An 18,353-nucleotide genomic window follows, 5' to 3' on the forward strand; every position below is an offset into this window, starting at 1 on the left:
CCCGAGAGTGGGCGGTGCAGGAGGCGGGATGATCAGAGAATCAATGGGGAGGCCAGGATAGGGATGCTACGGGATGCGGGATGCAGTGAGAAGTCAGATAGTCCATGGAGAGACCTGAGTGGAAGTGACATTTGGGTGGAGGGGAAAAGCAGAACGGCTGCAAGCATGAGAGCAGCAGAAAGCGGACCGAGAGGCCCAAAAAGTGGGAGATTCGCCTTTTGCGTGGGCGGGGGGGGGGGAGGAAGATAGAGACCGCATAGCCAATGGGGAGCCGCACGCAGATGACGCGAGGGCAGGATGACGAGAATGGCTGCAGTGAGCCAATGTGGCGTGTCGTGAGTGTGCGCTACAATGTCGCTTCAAGAGGCAGTACCAAGACGAGACTAGACAGTACAGAGTCTAGAATCACATCAGGAGGCAGGATATGAGCGTCCAGAAGGCGGGAATGTGGAGGATAGGGCTAATGATGATGGAGAATGAAGGCGGGAGTGAAGAGGGAGGCAACGGATAGCCAATAGGAGAGCCACGGTAAAGGGGGCGCGACCTCAAAGGGCCGGGCTAGCAAGGAATGAGTCTATACTAAGGCTAAAAGTATAGCGGGACAGAGGGAGGACTTGGAGGCAAGATGCGAAAGAGCAGAGAACCACATAGGGCGGTGTAGGTGGTGTTGGAGAAAGGCTGGAGTAGCCAATAAGGAGGCCAGAGGTGAAGGATGGTGCTTAGGCACCATGGGCTGTTGTGCCTAGCCACAGACCAAAATGGTAGGCAGCAATGGAAAGAGTATCCATCTCGGGATGGATTTACCTTTTCCCTAATCTCTTATGACTCCCATTGCCGCAGAAAAGCCCGGAATCCCCAGAAGCCTAGATTGTATCCTAAGATGAAATGTAAGAAAGCCAAGAGTTACTGGCTCCCTGCTACTCATCTCCCAGTCTTTGAGTGATGCCACTAGCCAAGAATGTCCCCCGCTGATGGCTTCTTAGTGTTCCTTGACACTGATTCTTAGCATTCTCCAACACTTGGCACTGTTGTTGAAGGAATGACCAAGTGAGAAAATGAAACTTTCAGTAGGATTAGCTTTTCTACCTCGGCTCAGCCTGAGCTGATTAGGCGTTTGGGTAGACACTGGCCAAAGCCATCGCACACCACAGTCATCTTCCACCCCAGCTCCACATTCCACACTCCACAGTGACTCAGCCTCCTTTCTCCCCATCTCTGCTCCCTTTCCCAAGACTTCTGTTTCTTCTGCTTGCTCTGTCCAAAAGAATTTCTTTCACCCTCCCTTTCAGGCCTCACCTGTGGGAACCAAGTGTTGCTTGAGTCCACAGACCATGTCCGTTCATTGGTTACCTCTGCATCCTGGGAGAGTATACTGACCAGCCACTGCATGCCAGTTGTTTCAACAGCAGCCCCCCGCCCCCTGTTCTCCTCATGTCCAAGCTGGGGTCACGTATCAGGAGGGAACAGCTGCAGTTGCAAGCAACAAAAAAGCCTGAAGTAATGGGGGCTTGCACAAGAGAAACTTTTTTTCTCACCTAAAAAAAAAAAAAATCAAGCTGGTGGCAAGTAGTCATCCGGGGACTCCTTCCTGCCTCCTCTCATTTAGACATTATCTTTGTCCTATTCAGGCTCCCCAAGATTCTCATTCTTCAACAGATCCTATCAGCTCTGTTTTTAACAATACTTCCCAAATCCACCCTCTCCTTTCCTCTCCTCACCACTTCCACAACCAGCACACTCGTGAGTCACCTGGCCTAGAGCCACAGCCTCCTCCTCACTGCTCTCTGCCTGCAGCCTGCACCCGCCCCCCAGTAGACTGCATTCTGTTTTCAGTAGCCGGGGGACCCTGCTAAGCTCTAAGAGACTTACCATCACTCCTCTGCTTACTACCCTCCCATGGCTCCTGCCTCTCTCTGGGAAACAGCTGAAGTCCTTAGTGTGGCCAGCAAGGTCCCCATGGTCGAACCCGTCTTTGTCCCCTCTCTGTCCTCCCCTGTTCCCCTTCTTCATCCCCCCTTAGTTCATTCTAACCACATTGGTCTCCTTCTATGGGAACTTGCTGGGACCTGCTTCATCCTACTCCTTGATCCCAAACACTCCCTGCCCCAGAAAACGTCCATGTGGATAGACCAGTAGAGACAGGAGGTAGTGAACCTGGCCCTTCTCTGCCACCTGAACCTCAGCCCTCCTTTTGCAAGGGCAATGCAGCAGGTACATTGTCCTTCCCACATCGTGGGCCCCCACTCAAGGGGTCTCCAAGGACTCTAACCTGCTACCTTTTACTTTCCTTGCTTCCCACTTCTCTCTATCCCTCCCAAATGCCAGTAAGGGAGGGATGGTCTACAGAAGGTATGTGGAGGATGCCAGCATCTCTCACACTGACAGATAACACCAGTATCCCCCCCACCCCGCCAGGAGGGAACAGGCACAGGGGCAGGAAATGAGGCCTCAGCTTCCAGAACTGGCCTGGTTTATAATTACATCAGAAGACACATGGAATGTTCAGACTCACGTCCACAGGGAACAAGGGATCATTTCTCTCAGGGCTGTCCCTGCAGTCAGCTCCCCAGGACTCATTGACAAGCCTACTTCTCACTCCCTGCCTTAAGCCCTCTCACATGCCAGCATCTGTTCAGCATCTACTATACCCAGGATTGTAGGAGTCCTCCAAACTGGAGACCACCCCTCCTACCTTACTGCCTTCCCTGGTTGCCCAGCACACACACAATATCTCTAGTGCTCAGATATGTCCCAACCAACTTAGAGACCCAACTAGTGAAAGCTTTGTTTTGAACTAATACTAGGGAGGGTTGGGTTTTCTATTGTTGTTGTTGGCTGATTTTTTTTTTTAAGATTTTTTTTTTTTTTCTGCTCACCTTTTTTTTTTTCCCCCTTCTTCTTCTCTTCACAAAGCCAGGCCCTCTGGTCCGCTCTGGGCTGTTCCAGAAAGGTGAGCGGAGTTGAGGAAAGAAATGATCTGCTTGTTGAGAGCCTAGAAGGTGGCATTGTTGGAGGTAGAAAAAAGAGGAAAAGGGCTGGGTTTTTGCCACTATATTTATTTTTATCATTTATTTATTTGTAATTTTGAATACTAACTACATAGTTGAGAGAGAGACACACCTGTGTGGGCCTCTGATTACGGTGGGGAGGGTCGAAGTGTACTACATTTATTCTTTGTGAATTGAAAGCTCTTTCTGATTTCTCTTCTCCAGGCCTGAAGGCAGTCTTGCAAAGGGATTGGAGCGGACACCAGAACTAGAACCTTGGGCCATGCAGAGGAGCCAGGAGTTAGAAGCCTCGGCCTTGGTGTATCAGGAGAAGGGCCTGGGGGTTGGTGTCACACATTGACCTGTGATTGGCGACAGAAGGCGCTGAAGTGAAGAAAATATTGATGACCTTCAAAGCACAGCAGCTTCAAGCCGCCAGAAGAATCTTCAAATCCCAGACCTTTCCTGTGACCATGAGGAATAGGGAAACCTGGGAGTTTGAAACCCAGCACCGCTTCTGCTTGCCAGCTCTGAAGGCTTGGGCAAAATCCTAGACTAACTAACTTCGCCCCAGCTGTGTAAGCATGTACTGTCCAGCTGGACATCGAAAGGCAACAGTAAGGCATGAATGTGATTGTGAGAAGTGTACAGTGCTGTGCCAGCATCTAGAAAGTTCAAGAGCCACATTAGCAGCACACATGGCACATCTTTGGGATCTTAAGCCCGCAGGAACTGGAATGTTATAAATTCAAGAAACTGAGAAGGCCGAGGGCCTCAGAGGCATCAGGCCATGATGTTGCTGCAATGTGAGAGGACCAGAGTTGCAAGGGGGCCTCTGGACATCTTTGTGAGGACAGATGCCTGAATTCTGGGCATGGGGGTTGGGAGCGGGGGAGCTGAAGGAAAGAGGCTTCCCAGTGGGGTGGCGAGCCGATCAACTTTCAGGCCATAAGATTCTCATCCCTTTCCTTGCTCAGTGACTCTCAGTGGATTCTGGGAACCCAGATTCTCAGACTTCTTGATTCTGTGAAATATGGGGGTTCGGATTGACCCCCTATTGTCTCTCCATGAAAGAAGCTCCACGGCCCTTACTCACTGTGGGGAGAGGGTCACAGGGCCATATAGAGACCCTCCCTTCCCCTAGACAGAGGCAGGGCTGGGGACTCTATCCATTCCATCTAAGGGGAAACTGAGGTCTCCACATCTGCCTGTAGCCTCTAACCCCCACAGTGCCATCCCTTTGTGCTGCTCCAAGATGCCCCTGTGATTTGAGTTCTTTACCCTCCTTTTCTTTTTTTTTTTTTTAACTCTACACACTTTTGTTTAAAAACCTGTGGTTTCTCACGAGCCCCGTTATCTCATTGATACCTCTCACCTCTGTGGTGAGGGGAAGAAATCATATTTTCAGATGACTCGTAAAGGGCAAAGAAAAAAAAACCCAAAATTTCAAAATTTCCGTTTAAGTCTCATAATCAAGACGAGGAGAAGACAGAGCGAGCAAGCAAGAGAGAAATCTATGAGAACCCCCCACCACCCCGTGATTATCAGCGAACACACTCATCGAAAAACAAATTTGGATTATTAGAAGAGAGAGGTCTGTGGCTTCCACGCCGTGGTTTTTTCTTCTCGGTATAAAAGCAAAGTTGTTTTTGCTATGTGACAGTTTCCCACAAGCCAGGCTGATCCTTTTCTGTCAGTCCACTTCACCAAGGTGAGTGCCCCGCTCATACCTCCCCCCCACCCGCTCAGACGTGGGCCCCGATGGAGGACTTGGCAGGGAGGTAAGCACTGGGAAGAAGTAGGGGACGGGGATCAAGGGCTCCCTTCCTCCCCCCACCCCACTGCCGGTACAATCAGACGCACCAAGCTACTTTGCTCTCCCGGTCAGGTAAGATCTTTTTTGAATCATAAGAATCATCTTGCTGAATGCTGGAAGGCTGATAGACAAAGTGTGTAATTGATACTGAGGTAGGCAAAGCTAATTGGATTGATAGATATGTGATGGAGAGGATTTTTTCAAGGATGTCAACTGCTAATTTTTGTGGATTTCAGAACTTTGCACCTCGGTATCACTGGAAATGTCAACTGCATCTCTCTCCTCTCGCAATGCCTCTCGTCCCTCGTTCTCTTCATCCTTCATCTCTGCCCCTCTCTTTCTCTCTTGTCATCGCTCCATCTGGCTCCCTCTCACTCAGACTCTCCATCCATCTGGCTTGCCCAGACTCTGCCTGTCTCCCCCGTCTCTGCCTCCTCCATCTTGGCCACCCTTCGTCTATCTCTTTCCCTCGCCCCTGCTCCCCTGCCACCTCTCCTACCATCTCCAGGATTCTTGTACACCTTCCCACCTATCCATACATGGTAACACCGTAGAAGAGTCACATTTTTACAAGCATGAGTGTCAAACTTCTGTTTGCCCCGGGGTAGTGGCAGGATCCGGGAGCTGTCAAGTTATCATGAGTGCTTAGCTGACTAGTGTCATTATGACAGGAGATCCCTTCTGGGGAGGGGGTCGCTTTTTGACATTGTCAACCAAGGCTTAGCTGTATGCCCTGAGTCTCGTGTTCAAGAAGAAAGTAGATGGCTTAGGGCTGCCATGAGTTTGTCTCTAAAGGCTTAGCCTGCGGCTTGGTGCACTGTAAGCACCCACTATGAGTTAGCTATAAGTATTGTAACCAGATTCGAGTCCTGCTAGTCACTAGGTTTGTCCTTCTTTCTTTAATTAATAGTAGCATTTCTGTAGCTCAGTAGGCATTGTTTGGACACCTGACTTTTCACAGCTGTTAAAACTGTCCTCACGTCAGCGTGAATTCTGCTGGATTTGCTCAACTGCCCAGTGGTGGATGTTTGTATTATTCCTATTCCTGTATTATCCCATGTTCGATGGGGTCTTTGGGTTCCTGAAAATGGAGTCAGTGGAGCAAAGGGAACGTGTATTTCTAAGAGCTCTGACTCCTCAGCAAGTTGTTCTCCCAAAAGACTGTCCTTTTGTTTTTTACTCCCTCTAATTGAGCTAATTCTGGGTATTATCATTTTTAATATTTTTCCAACTAATAGATAAGAAATCACCTTATTGTTGAAATTCAGTTACTTTTACTGTTGGTTACTTATGGTTGGGGGGGAGGTCATCTGGTCCTGCCCTTGGTCTTAATAGGGTATCCATCTTTTTTCTTATTGATTTGCCATAACTCTTTGTTTGAAAGGATACTTGCCTTCTATCAACCATATGTATAATGTGAATATTCTCCCTGAACCCATCATTTTCTTTTTCTGTTTGTTTATGGTGCTTTTTGTGATGCTTATGATGTTTTTATATAGTCAAATAGGTTAGTCTTTCCTTCTGTGGTTTCTAGCTCTGGTTTTGTGCTTAGAAAGTCCTTTCCCACTTGAAAATAAGATAAATGTTCACCTGTGTTGGCTTCTGCTCTCCTTTATGGCTTCATTTTTTCCATTGACTGTAGAAGTTAGAGTGTGGGTACTAGAGCCAGACTGTCTGAGACAAACCCAGCCTCACCCCAAGCCATCTGTGTGATTTTTAGCCAAGCACTCAACTTCTCCTTATCTCCATTTCCTCATGCTAAGGCACAGGACCTGACACATGACAAGACCAAGATGATGCTGAGATACTAAAAGGGGGGCCCTTCAATGAATCTCAAATTCATTTTAGAGTACATGATGATGGTGACATTTCAAACTGAACAGTGAGGGGATTGCTGAGAAAAATAGACTGATTATTCATCTAATTGCTCACTTTTCCCCCTAATTATCTCAGAAACCTTTGTGAAACAATCCATCTTTTCCCATCATCCATTGCAAATGCCATATTCACCCCAAATTCATGTCTTGCCATGCACACATTAGTGTCCAAGCTTGTTCTCTGTTCTGTTCCTCAACACCTGTCCTTGTCCTAGGGCCACGCTGCTTTGTGTAGCAACAACCAGCCCTGGGGGTCCCTGGTAGCCCATCTTGCCTCATTTTCCATGATGTCCAGAGGTTACAATTCCTCCAGGTAGAGACCAACAATTGTTATTTGAAGTGATTCTGTCTCTCTCACACACACACTCTTGCTCTCATCCTCCTTGTCTCGACCTTTGTGCAATTTCATGTCTCCATCTCTTTATTTTTAGTATTTATTTTTATTGGAAAGGCAGATTTGCAGAGAGAAGGAGAAAGAAAGATCTCCCGTCCACTGCTTCACTCCCAAAGTAGCTGCAACAGCCAGAGCTCAGCCAATCAAAAGTCAGGAACCAGGGACCTGGCAGTGTGGCCTAGCGGCTAAAGTCCTCGCCTTGAACACACTGGGATCCCATATGGTTGCCGGTTCTAATCCCAGCAGCTCCACTTCCCATCCAGCTCCCTGCTTGTGGTCTGGGAAAGCAGTTGAGGACGGCTCAAAGCATTGGGCCCCTGCACCCACATGGGAGACCCGGAAGAAGCTCCTGGCTCCTGGCTTTGGACTGGCACAGACCGGCTGTTGCGCTCACATGGGGAGTGAATCATCGGATGGACGATCTTCCTCTCTGTCTCTCCTCCACTATGTATATCTGACTTTCCAACAATAACAAAAAAAAATCTTTAAAAATAAAATAAAACAAAGTTAGGAACCAGGAGCCTCCACCAGGTCTCCCACATGGGTGCAGGGCTCTAAAGAGTTGGACCATCCTCTACTGTTTTGCCAAGCCACAAGCAGGGACCTGAATGGGAAACAGAGCAGCCAGGATACAAACTGGAGCCCACATGGGATGGTGACACCTGCAGGTGGAGAATTAGCTAGTTGAGCCATCATACTGGCCCCTCTGGTCCTTCCATCTCTTACTGTATCTCTTGTACCTCTTGTGCGTACTTTTTCTTCCTCCCTGTTTCCCTCCCTCTCTCCCTGTCTTTTAGCCAGTCTCTGGACAGAGGGGCAGTTGTCATCTTAAAGTGCCTCCTGACCCTCCTGTACCTGCTGCTTCTTCCCCACACCACTCCCCAGGGTAGAAATATCAAATTGAGGCCCGGGGCCAAGCAAAATGGCCTCTCTTAGTGGAACCCTGGCTCTGTTTCTTCACTCCACACTGTGAACTTCAATTTAACCTCTTCAACACCCTTGAGGGCCAAATGAAGGTATGGGCCACCATTCCCAATGCCACCTGCTCATGGGTCAGGCCCTCACATGAACAGTGGGCCCCACAGTCACAGTATGGGATCCAGCTGCACAGGAACTGGCCTGCGTGAGTTCACAGGCCCTTTGGGTGAAGAAGTCTAATTGGCCTGAGATGGGTAAGGATGGAGAGATGTCAGCCAGTCCATCCGTCTCTGTGTCTCTAGAGCTGCTACTGGTGTGTGAGGACCTTGAGTATGGCTGGGGTGGAGGTGGGTACCAAAGAGCCTGGCAAAGCTTGGGTGTTTCCTGCTCTCCCATCAGGTCCAAGTGGAAGGCCCAGTAGTCTTGAACTGCTCCTTATGTTCCCATAGCTGGCAGATGTGCCTGAGTTTGGGAACCTGGTCCCAGAATGGTCAGGGAGACAAAGGCCCTGTAGGCATCCACTGACCAACCACTGAGATGTCACTAAGCAGCTCACTCAGGTGCATTTACTTTGGAGGACCAGCACTATCACTGTTCCAACTTCCACCTGAGCCTGAAGACAGCTCAGGGTAGGCAAAGGGGCTGTGCCGACTCCAGCCTCCCCCAGGGAACTAACTAGGCAGGGAAGCTCTGGCAGGCACAGGGCGGGAAGCCCTGTGAAGCCAGGAACTTCTTGCTTGTGGGGAAGTTCCCATGCTTTGCAAGTCTTGGCTACACTTTCCGAGATATTGGGCCCATGGACCTGACAGAGGCTGTGAGGGTGAGATTTGAGTCTGGGTAAGGACATTCTTATGATCCTTAGGTGATTAAGTGCTATCCTGAGGACCTCAGGGGTCCCAGAATTGGTGGGCCCACCTGGTGCTCCTTAGGCTTCACATCTAGGGGCTCTCCATGGCGCAACCAAGGGCCAAGTCTATAAGGCTCAGGGCTTTGTCACGGTGGCCAGATGGACGTCACCCACCACATCCGCTGGCGCCTACTCCAGGATGGGCCAGCCAGTTCTCGGAACGAAACCCGTGGGGTGGGGTGTCTGCCCCCTTCTCTTCCTCCTCTGGGGCCAATGAAGCCCAGCGCATCCGGCCGCCATGACGTCAATGGCAGAAAAATCTGGGGAAGTTGGGGGCTGTGACAGCAGGGCCCGGATACAGACCCCGATAGGAAAACATACTCTGGGTCCCAGAAATTTCTTGCATGCCGCTTCTGAGAAACCTAGTCAGACAGTGCAGGAAGCCGGCTGCCCAGCCCTCCAGGTAACCCCCGCCACACACAGCAACAGCAGCAGCAGACAGACCATCTCCAAGTACCCTTTCTGAGAATGCATCGACACTTTGCTGAGGCGGACTGCACCACACATGTCTAGGGAGGAGATTTCTCATCAGCTCTGAGCCATACGTCCAAGGCAGCTGCCAGGCCAGAGCAGCACAAAACATCCACTCACTCACCAACATTGGTATTAGTTTACTCAGGCTGCTGTAATAAGGCCTGGCTAACTGAGTGGCTTGAATAACAGAAGTATACACTGGCCCCCTTGGACAGTAATGGGGGAGCCAGAAGTCCAAGGGTGACACTCAAGGACATCAGCAGGACTGGTTCCTTCTGAGAGCCAAGCGAGAGATATGCACATGTCTCCTAGCTTCTAAAATGGTGTTCCAGCCATTTTTGGCACTCCTTGGTTTGTAGGAGCATCACCCCATCGCTGCCTCCTTGCATTATTACCTGCTGATGTTCCCTCAGGCCCTTGCTCTGAGCCCACATATACCTGTAATCTTCTTGCTTCTTATAGGGTAAAGCTTTAGCCTTCCGAGACACTGGATCTCTCAGACCTGGATTCTCACATCCATCCCCATCAGCATCTCGACTGTAACATCCCTTGAAAGCTGACAGCAAGGAGAGGGACAGCTGTTCCCCCAGAATTATCTTGCACACTTCCCCAGGGCTGCTCTCATTAGCTATGTGCCCAACCTAGTGTTATGGGGTAGGATGGGGACGGACACACACACACACACAAGGAAAGAAATAGAGGTCTCCAGTTACCACAGGCCTATAGAAACCCTGTGCATGAGTGTCCCATTCAGTGAAACAGGCATGGCACTGGGCAGCCCTTTCCTGCCTTCGCTTCCTCTTCAACTGGCATTACAGGATCTTGCCCACTGGGGAGCAGAGCTCAACAGAGGGGCCTCGAGCCAGTTGTATAGAGGGCTTTGAGGATAAGGGAAAAGGTTAGGTCATGTGGGATTTGGATAAGGGAGGAAGAAAAGGAGTGGGCATTCCGAGCAGGACAGATCATACAAGCAAAGTGAGTGGAAATTGGAGTGACTGCTAATGGGGCTGGGGAACTCTCACAGGTCCTAGAGGAAGGGAAAGAGAGAAAGAGAAAAAAAAGAGAGGGAGACTTCTCTGCTGTGGTACCTGCCATACTGACTCCATGCAGTGCAGGAGCCTGGAACTGGCCAGACTCTGGTGTTCAGCCGCCCACCCAGCATGCCTACTCATCAGATCTAATACCAGACCATCTGTAATCATATACCCCTGGATTATCACTGCTGCTTCTATTCTCTCTCCTATGTCCCCTATCACAGATAGTATCTACCTGGGCTGCCAGCTGCCCAGGCTAAAATCCAGAAATCACTTTGGCCTCCCCTCTTGCAACCCCTGCACCCAAGTTCCAGCAACCTCTCCTGGCTCCACCTGGAAAAGCAGACTTAGAAGCTATTCACTTCTCACCAACTCCCCTACGCCTCATTCCCAGCCTATGCCACCAGCACCACTTGCCTGGACTGTTGCCATAACCTCCTTATTAGTCCTGTCTTTTCAAGTGCATGTTCAAGTCACAGGGAAGGTGGGGAGGTAGGGGGGGAAGAATCTAGCGAGCATCCCTGGCAGGATGGGCAAAGGTTGTGTTGGTTTGTGCAGGGTGCAGCAGGCAGGGGGACCAGGAGCTGAGGCTTGAAACCAGAGTGCAAGTCCAGGGGAACTGGCTGAGACTTACTCTGCCTGAGGCCCCACAAACCAATCACTTGTCACCCTGATGGAGGATGCATCCACACTAAATCTGTGCTGGCAGGCCCAGTGCCAGGCCTGTCCTGTGCTCCTGAGGGAGCAGAGGCACACATATGTGAATATACACATGCACTTGTATTTGTGATACCAATGTGTGCAGCCAGGAGGACTTGCCCAGGCTAATGACAATGTCCACATGGTTTAGAGGATGGTATCTTGCCCTACCCCAACACGTATGTGACTCCCTCTCCCTGTGTTCCCACAGCCTGCTCTCAGACAAGGACCCAATGCCCAACCCCAGGCCTACCAAGCCTTCGGCCCCTTCCTTGGCCCTTGGCTCATCCCCAGGAACTTCGCCCAGCTGGAAGCCAACACCCAAGGCCTCAGACCTATTGGGGGCGAAGAGCCCAGGGGGAACCTTCCAGGGCCGGGACATCCGAGGTGGAGCTCATACCTCCTCCTCCTCCTCTTCCTCCTTGAATCCCATGCCACCATCGCAACTGCAGGTGAGGCCCACAGCTCAGGATGGGGCAAGGCAGGGTGGGGTACCTGAGCCCACAGGTGTCGACCTTTACTGCAGCACCAGGCGGGGTGGAGGGGGGCTGGCTGGGGCACAGGAAGTGGTTTCTGGGTCCCAGGCAAGTCTGTGACTTATGCAGATGTCTCAGGGCCAAGAAAGTCCCCACCTGACAGGCCTCAGAGATTCAAGGTTCTCCTCAACTTCCCAATCCCTATCAGCAGAGGAGGGGACCCTATCATGGTGCCCTAGGCACAGGCATGGGTCCTCATCTACATGGGACAAGAGGAGAGGGCTGGGGCCCAAGGAGATGACAGGGTTGAAGCCAGCTCTTCCATGTATTTAGCCACTGGATCTTGAAACAGTCATTCCATCTTCAAGAGCCAATTTCCACACATGTATACTGGGGTTCCCACAGGGGTGCATGTGGGACTGTGGTGAGGAATGTACAAATTAGACACTGAGCAATGAAGATGAGGATGGCATCCCACCCACCTGCCTTTTCCCCTCAGCTGCCCACAGTGCCCCTAGTCATGGTGGCACCCTCTGGGGTGCGGCTGGGCCCTTCGCCCCACTTGCAGGCACTCCTGCAGGACAGGCCACACTTCATGCACCAGGTACGGACCCGCAGGGACGAGCAGGGAGGAGGGATCAGGTGGGGGGGGACTGTGGGGAGGGAGCCCGGAGCCAAGTTGAACTGCAGCCTATATGTACCCCCTTCTCCAACCCAGCTCTCAGCAGTGGATGCCCAGGCCCGGACCTCCGTGCTGCAGGTGCGCCCATTGGAGAGCCCAGCCATGCTCAGCCTCCCCCCACCGACCGCCACTGCCGGGGTCTTCTCCCTCAAGGCCCGACCCGGCCTGCCACCCGGTAACATCTCAACCTGGCACCCCACGGCTTCACAGAACCCGACTCCTCAAATCCTTGAACGTGAGCAGTACAGGCTATTCTCAATGGTGCCCTCACCCCCCACCCCCGACACCCAGAGGTCAGAGGAGTCAAGGCTGAGAGTCATGGAAACTCTGGCCTCCCAAAAATGTCAGGTTCTGAATGTTAAAGGTACAGAATATCAAACCTGCAGAACCACACGGCTTTACACAGTCAAAATGTCAGTACTTGCCAATGGCAGCCTTTGGAGCTGCTCTGTCTGCCAGCAGTCTGGGACTGAGGGGAGGGAGGGGAGGAGCACAGCGGCGCTGCTGGAGTTGGGCATTCAAGATTCAAGTGAGAGGCTCCAGCACTGTCCCATCTCCACCTGTAGGAATCAATGTGGCCAGCTTGGAGTGGGTGTCCAGGGAGCCAGCACTACTCTGCACCTTCCCGAGCTCCAGCACACCCAGGAAGGACAGGTTGGTGGGCAGAGCTGGGAAGGACCACCCCCTCACCCAGCCATCCCCTACTCTGACACTTAAGCCCACCCCACCTCCCCAATCCCCAGTACTCTTTCGGCTGCGCCCCAAGGCGCCTACCCATTGCTGGCTAATGGCGTGTGCAAGTGGCCAGGATGTGAGAAGGTCTTTGAGGAGCCTGAGGACTTTCTCAAGTAAGTAGCCACTAAGGGGTGGAAGCGGGGGGGGGGGGGGGTGGGCAGGGAGGAAGGGGTGGTCCCAGTTTGTGGGTGGAGGTCTGGGGTCCAGATTTCAACTCAGGCCTCAACCCAAGAGACAGAGCTGGAGACTGAGGGTTCAAATCCCTGCTCTGTTCTTCATTGGCTGGGTGAACTTGAACACATTAGCTTCACTGGGTCTCAGTTTCTTCGGACACATAGTGGAGCCTAACAATAAAGGTGGGTACTGTGATCTGCCTCCATTTTACAGACAAGGAAACTGAGGCCACTTAGAATAAATGTCTTGATCAAGCTCCCCTAGTTTCTAAGTGACAGAGCCAGGATCTGAATCCAAATCTGCTTTTGAATCCACTTTCTGGACTCCTAGCTGCTTTGCCTTGCTAGCCCTCGTGCTCACACAGCAGCCTGATGCTACAGATTCCCCAAGCCCTAGCTCCCTTGTGTATGACTACTGCTGCTCCCCTCAGCCCCATCTCTCTATCCCTCTCCCCTCACCCAACACTAGCAGCAATTTAGCAAAGCTGTCCACCCCCACCCACCCAGACTGCCTTTCCCTCTTGTACTTGCTCGGCCCACTCTCAAGCTCACCACCCCCTTCCAGCACTATCTCCAGCACCATACCCAGGCTCAAATGGCCAGCTCAGGCCTGGCACCAAATAGGTGTGCTTATTGACAAAAGGAGGGCCAGGTTTGAGGAGGGAAACTGTGGGAGATAGGGAAGAGGAGCTGAGACTCAGAGATGTCCCACAGCATCTGAGCACTTAGAAAACCGAACCAGGAGGCCAGGCCCACTATGGTTACCTGCCCACTATCTTCCTCCTACCTAGGCACTGCCAGGCAGACCACCTCCTGGACGAGAAGGGCAGGGCGCAGTGTCTCCTCCAGAGAGAGGTGGTACAGTCTCTAGAGCAGCAGGTACGTTGGGAGGAGAGGAAGGATGGGGGATGCCCACCTGTGCCAGCAATAGAGTTGGATCTGGATGATCATGGTTGGGGTAAAACTGTGGCAGACAAAGGCAAGGTAGAGGCCTCACTGTTGTACCTGCCCTCACAGCTGGTGCTGGAGAAGGAGAAGCTGGATGCTATGCAGGCCCACCTGGCCCGCAAAATGTCACTGAACAAGGATCCATCTGTGGTGAGCAAGCCCCAGCTTAGATGCGAGCCCCAACCCAGGTCCAAGCATGCCCAGCCCTGGAAAACCAGTCCTCTTCCACTCCTACACCTCCCGATCCTGTAATTCCCAAACAGTGTAACCCTGAGTCTACAAAGCAAGGCAAAGAGCCACTTTCCCAGTGGAGACTGTCCCCACACAGAAGCCCCATCATCTCCAGGGTGTGGCACAAAATCAAAGTGCAGGGCTCCAGGTTCCAATTTCCACATGGTGTCCCCAGGGCATTGAACAAAACCCAGGCAGGGCAGCTGGGGGTGAGGGGAGTCACACAGCACAGCCCCGAAACCAGCCCCCCACCCTGGGTGTCAGAACACCTATGGGAGCCATTGCTAGTGCTAAGTTCTTCAAGGCTTATGATGCCACTAGGAGATAGCTCCAATTCCTCGAGGACAATCGAGACCTGGAAGGTGGGTGACTTTCCTGAGGTTGTAGTTAAGTAGAAGCAAAGCCTGATTCAACCCATCCTGGCTCCTGGCCTCAATACTGGTGGCTCCCTAGAGTCCACATAATGCTCTACTCCGTAAAACTCAGGCTACTTTGTGCGATTGCATGCATAACTGGAAATAGAGGGTGCTCTTGGTTGTACTGGCCTTATTTATTTGTTTGAAAGGAAGAGTTACAGAGAGAGGGAAGGAGAGAGATCTTCCATCTGCTGGTTCATTCCCCAAATAGTCATAATGGGCAGAGTTAGGCCAGAAGCCAGGAGCTTCTTCAAAGCTCCCATGTGGCTGCAGAGGACCAAGGACTCAGGTCATCTTTCTCTGCTTTCCCAGGTATGTTAGTAGAGTTGTATTAGAAATGGAGCAGCCAGGACTTGATCTGTGCCAATATGGGATGCTGACACTATAGGTGACAGCTTTACATATTACACCACAATGCCAGCCCCTAGTGCCCTCAACTTTAACACTGATTCAAGATTGAAATGGGATGTGGGCACTGTGGCATAGTGGGTTAAGCTGCTGCATGGGACACCTGCATCCCATATCTAAGTCCCAGTTCAAGACCCACCTACTATGCTTCATACCTACCTACTATGCTTCAGACCCAGGTCCCTGCAAATGCACACCTTGAGAGGTAGCAGAAGATTGCCTGAGTGCTTGAGTCGCTGCCACCCTTGTGGGAGACCTCGATGGAGTTCTTGACTCCTGGCTTCTTCCTGGACTGGCTGCTGTGGCCATTTGTGGAATGAAGCAGCAAATGGAAGATCTCTTTCTCTCTCTCTCTCTCTCTCTCTCTGCCTTTCAAATAAATCTTAAAGAAAAAAAAAAAGCCTAAGTCAAAGGGCAGGTATGTGGTACAGTATAGGTGACATGTTGAGATACCTGTGTCCCATATTGAAATTGCTGGGTTTGAGCCCAGGCCCCACCTCCAATGCTAGTTTTCCACTAATATGTGCACCCCCTTGGAGGCAATAGATGGGTCTCTGCTACCTCCATAGCCAAGGAGTCCTGGGGTGGGGAATGGTGAGAGGTACTTGGATGGAGTTCCTGAATACTGCCTTTAGCCTGCTTCAGCCACTGCTGTTGCAGGCACTTGCGGGGGGGGGGGGGGGGGCGTGAGGCCTGGTGGATGGGAGATCTGCCTGTCTGTGGCTCTCTGCCTCTTGAATTACAAAGTCAGATTAAAAAAAAAAAAATGAAGTGGAGACATGAGGCCTATGAGTCACCAGCCTCTCGTCCTACCCACAGGCGCCATCTGACAAGGGGTCCTGCTGCATCGTAGCTGCTGGCGCCCAGGGCAGCATTGGGCCTGCCTGGCCCAGCTCCCAGGAAGCCTCAGACAGCCTGTTCGCGGTACGGAGGCACCTGTGGGGTAGCCATGGCAACAGCACATTCCCAGGTAAGAAGGGTCTGTGCCCTACACGGTGACCCCCAGAGTCCTTGTCCTGGCTGGTTCTGGGGTTCTATGTGGGTTGGGAGGAGTTCCAAAGGAGCTCCAGGCCGCCCTTCCCCCAGCCCCAGCCTTCAGGAGAAGGCATTTGCTTGCTTTTGCAAGCTTTTGCTTCCTCTCTGCATGTCAGGATTTCCTGAAAGTCTCCATCCACGTCTCAGACAGCTTGCTCTAGCCCTGCCTCCCTTGGGACGTGCGCTTCAGCTGCTCCATGCAGCCTTCTTACCCCTTCCCCCACCAAGGCAAACGTTGCACATATGCCCAAGCCTGCTGATCCCCTGGCTATCTGCCAGGCCTGGGCTACAGGACTGTCAGAGACCAGAGCCACTGAGTGTCACCCTGGCTCGGCTACCTCACCCCTTACATCCCTTTGCTCTGCAAGTGACATTGCTGCCTCTCAACCTCAGCGGGAACCATTAGGGCAAGGAGTGTTGCAACAGCAAAAGCTGCATCAGGTGCTCAGCAAACAGTACCTACATATGACAACAGCCCTGGTGTCAGCTGTCAGGGACAGGGGTACTGGGACAGGGACCTAGGAGGCCTGGGACAGGACCTGATGGCTCCCTACACACCCCCTCCACCCTCTGACAGAGTTCTTCCACAACATGGACTACTTCAAGTTCCACAACATGAGGCCCCCTTTCACCTACGCCACCCTCATCCGCTGGGTAAGCTGGGCAGCTGGGGCCCATGAGAGAGGAAATGAAGGGGAGTGGTACTTTCACCTCAGACTTGTCCCCAAACACAAATCTAATCCACCATCCCTTGATGGGGGTAGGGGGTAAGTCAAATCTGACGCTAAGCCCACCCCTTCCCAGAGGCTCACCTCAAGCCCGATCTAACCCTTTGTCTTTCCTGGGCCTATAAAATAGCTCCCGAACCACTTGTGTGTTAGGCCCCCTGCCCTAAATCCACCCCAGGTCTTATTCTCACTCCTTCTTTAGCCTTTTTTTTTTTTTTGCCAGTGTAACCCCCAATCTCCCCCAAGGCCTGACGTATTGCTGCCACAGACCTCATCCTTGACCTAGTGCCATGTGTGATCCCATACCGCACCACTAAATTTGCCCCAGCCTCTTACCCCTTCCCTGACTTTTAACTCTCCCTGTCCCTTTTACCCTTTCCAAATCCTTAACCCAGCTGCGCTCCCGACCCTTTTTTGCCTCCCCAAACCTGGTGTCGCCCCCACAGAGAACCCCAACCCCAACTCCATCCCAGACCTGTTATCTCACTCCAACTCTTACTTCTGGCCTCAGCCCTGATCCTTCACCTAACCCCAACCTGACCGCATCCATACCCCCCACCCTTGATTCCATGTCTCGTTCCATATCTCATCCTGCCCCTGCTCCATCACCCAATACCATCTCACTCCCTGCCTCTCCCATTGCCCCCCAATGAATACACACTCACATCAGGGTAGGCCACCAACTTTGAGGGGTACCCCCTCTTTTTCCATTTTCACCACCTCCAGGCCATTCTGGAGGCTCCAGAGAAGCAGCGGACGCTCAATGAAATCTACCACTGGTTCACACGCATGTTCGCCTTCTTCCGAAACCACCCTGCCACCTGGAAGGTGAGTGCCTCTGCCAGGGTGGTGGCAGGGGTGCAGGCCTGGTGCTGGGTTGGTGGGGTGGCCATGTGGCTGGTTGCAGGAGAGGGGTGCACTTGTTCCTCACCCAGCTGCTCTGCCTCCCACAGAATGCCATCCGCCATAACCTGAGCCTGCACAAGTGCTTCGTGCGGGTAGAGAGTGAGAAGGGGGCCGTGTGGACCGTGGATGAGTTCGAATTCCGCAAGAAAAGGAGCCAGAGGACCAGCAGGTGCTCCAACCCTACACCTGGCCCCTAACTACAAAGAAAGGAAAGAAGCAAGGGCAGAAGGGCCAAAATGGAGTTAGGGTGGTGGGGGCAGAGGTGGCTGATGAGGCAGGAGTGACGGGCCCTGGACAAGCCTACAGGGACCAGAAAGTGAAGTGTTCAATGTCCTACTTGCCAGGGCCCTTTTTTTCCAGCCAGCTGCCCTCCCAGATCCTATCTTCTGCCCCGAGGCTGTTTAGGAGACCCCCAGCCCAGCCCCACCTCTCCCTTCCCCTCCCCTCCCAGATGGGCTCTCCAACCTTAGGGTGTCTTCACAACCAGCCCCATACAGCAGCCTGCCTTA

General features: G+C 52.2%; 1 protein-coding gene across 6 annotated transcripts; it reads left to right on the forward strand.

Annotated features, from left to right (window-relative positions):
* The first annotated feature begins 4,412 nt into the window (after positions 1 to 4,412).
* FOXP3 (forkhead box P3) lies at positions 4,413 to 18,137 on the forward strand. 6 transcript variants are annotated; one of them, XM_040998747.1, is made up of 12 exons: positions 4,413 to 4,698; positions 11,318 to 11,558; positions 12,082 to 12,186; positions 12,301 to 12,439; positions 12,831 to 12,918; positions 13,008 to 13,112; positions 13,964 to 14,051; positions 14,190 to 14,270; positions 15,995 to 16,145; positions 16,788 to 16,864; positions 17,665 to 17,766; positions 17,892 to 18,137. In XM_040998747.1, the coding sequence occupies exons 2-12, from the start codon at positions 11,340 to 11,342 to the stop codon at positions 18,039 to 18,041; spliced, it is 1,305 nt and encodes a 434-aa protein (XP_040854681.1). In that variant the 5' UTR covers positions 4,413 to 4,698; positions 11,318 to 11,339; the 3' UTR covers positions 18,042 to 18,137. The 6 variants fall into 6 exon arrangements, with proteins under 6 accessions (XP_040854681.1, XP_040854643.1, XP_040854653.1 ...); XM_040998709.1 differs by having other exon boundaries at positions 12,082 to 12,499; positions 17,892 to 18,080; XM_040998719.1 differs by lacking the exon at positions 4,413 to 4,698 and having other exon boundaries at positions 9,455 to 11,558; positions 17,892 to 18,080.
* The last annotated feature ends 216 nt before the right edge of the window (positions 18,138 to 18,353 follow it).

This window comes from Ochotona curzoniae, unplaced genomic scaffold, assembly GCF_017591425.1.
Source record: "Ochotona curzoniae isolate NIBS_2020 unplaced genomic scaffold, NIBS_Ocur_1.0 contig_1274, whole genome shotgun sequence".
Lineage (NCBI taxonomy): Eukaryota > Metazoa > Chordata > Mammalia > Lagomorpha > Ochotonidae > Ochotona > Ochotona curzoniae.

Coding starts and splice junctions, on each gene's coding strand:
- FOXP3 (XM_040998700.1), top strand. CDS start 11,235: ATGACAATGTCCACATGGTTTAGAGGATGGTATCTTGCCCTACCCCAA. Junction 13,113..13,963: donor GAGCCTGAGGACTTTCTCAA/GTAAGTAGCCAC, acceptor CCTCCTACCTAG/GCACTGCCAGGCAGACCACC. Junction 14,052..14,189: donor TACAGTCTCTAGAGCAGCAG/GTACGTTGGGAG, acceptor CTGCCCTCACAG/CTGGTGCTGGAGAAGGAGAA.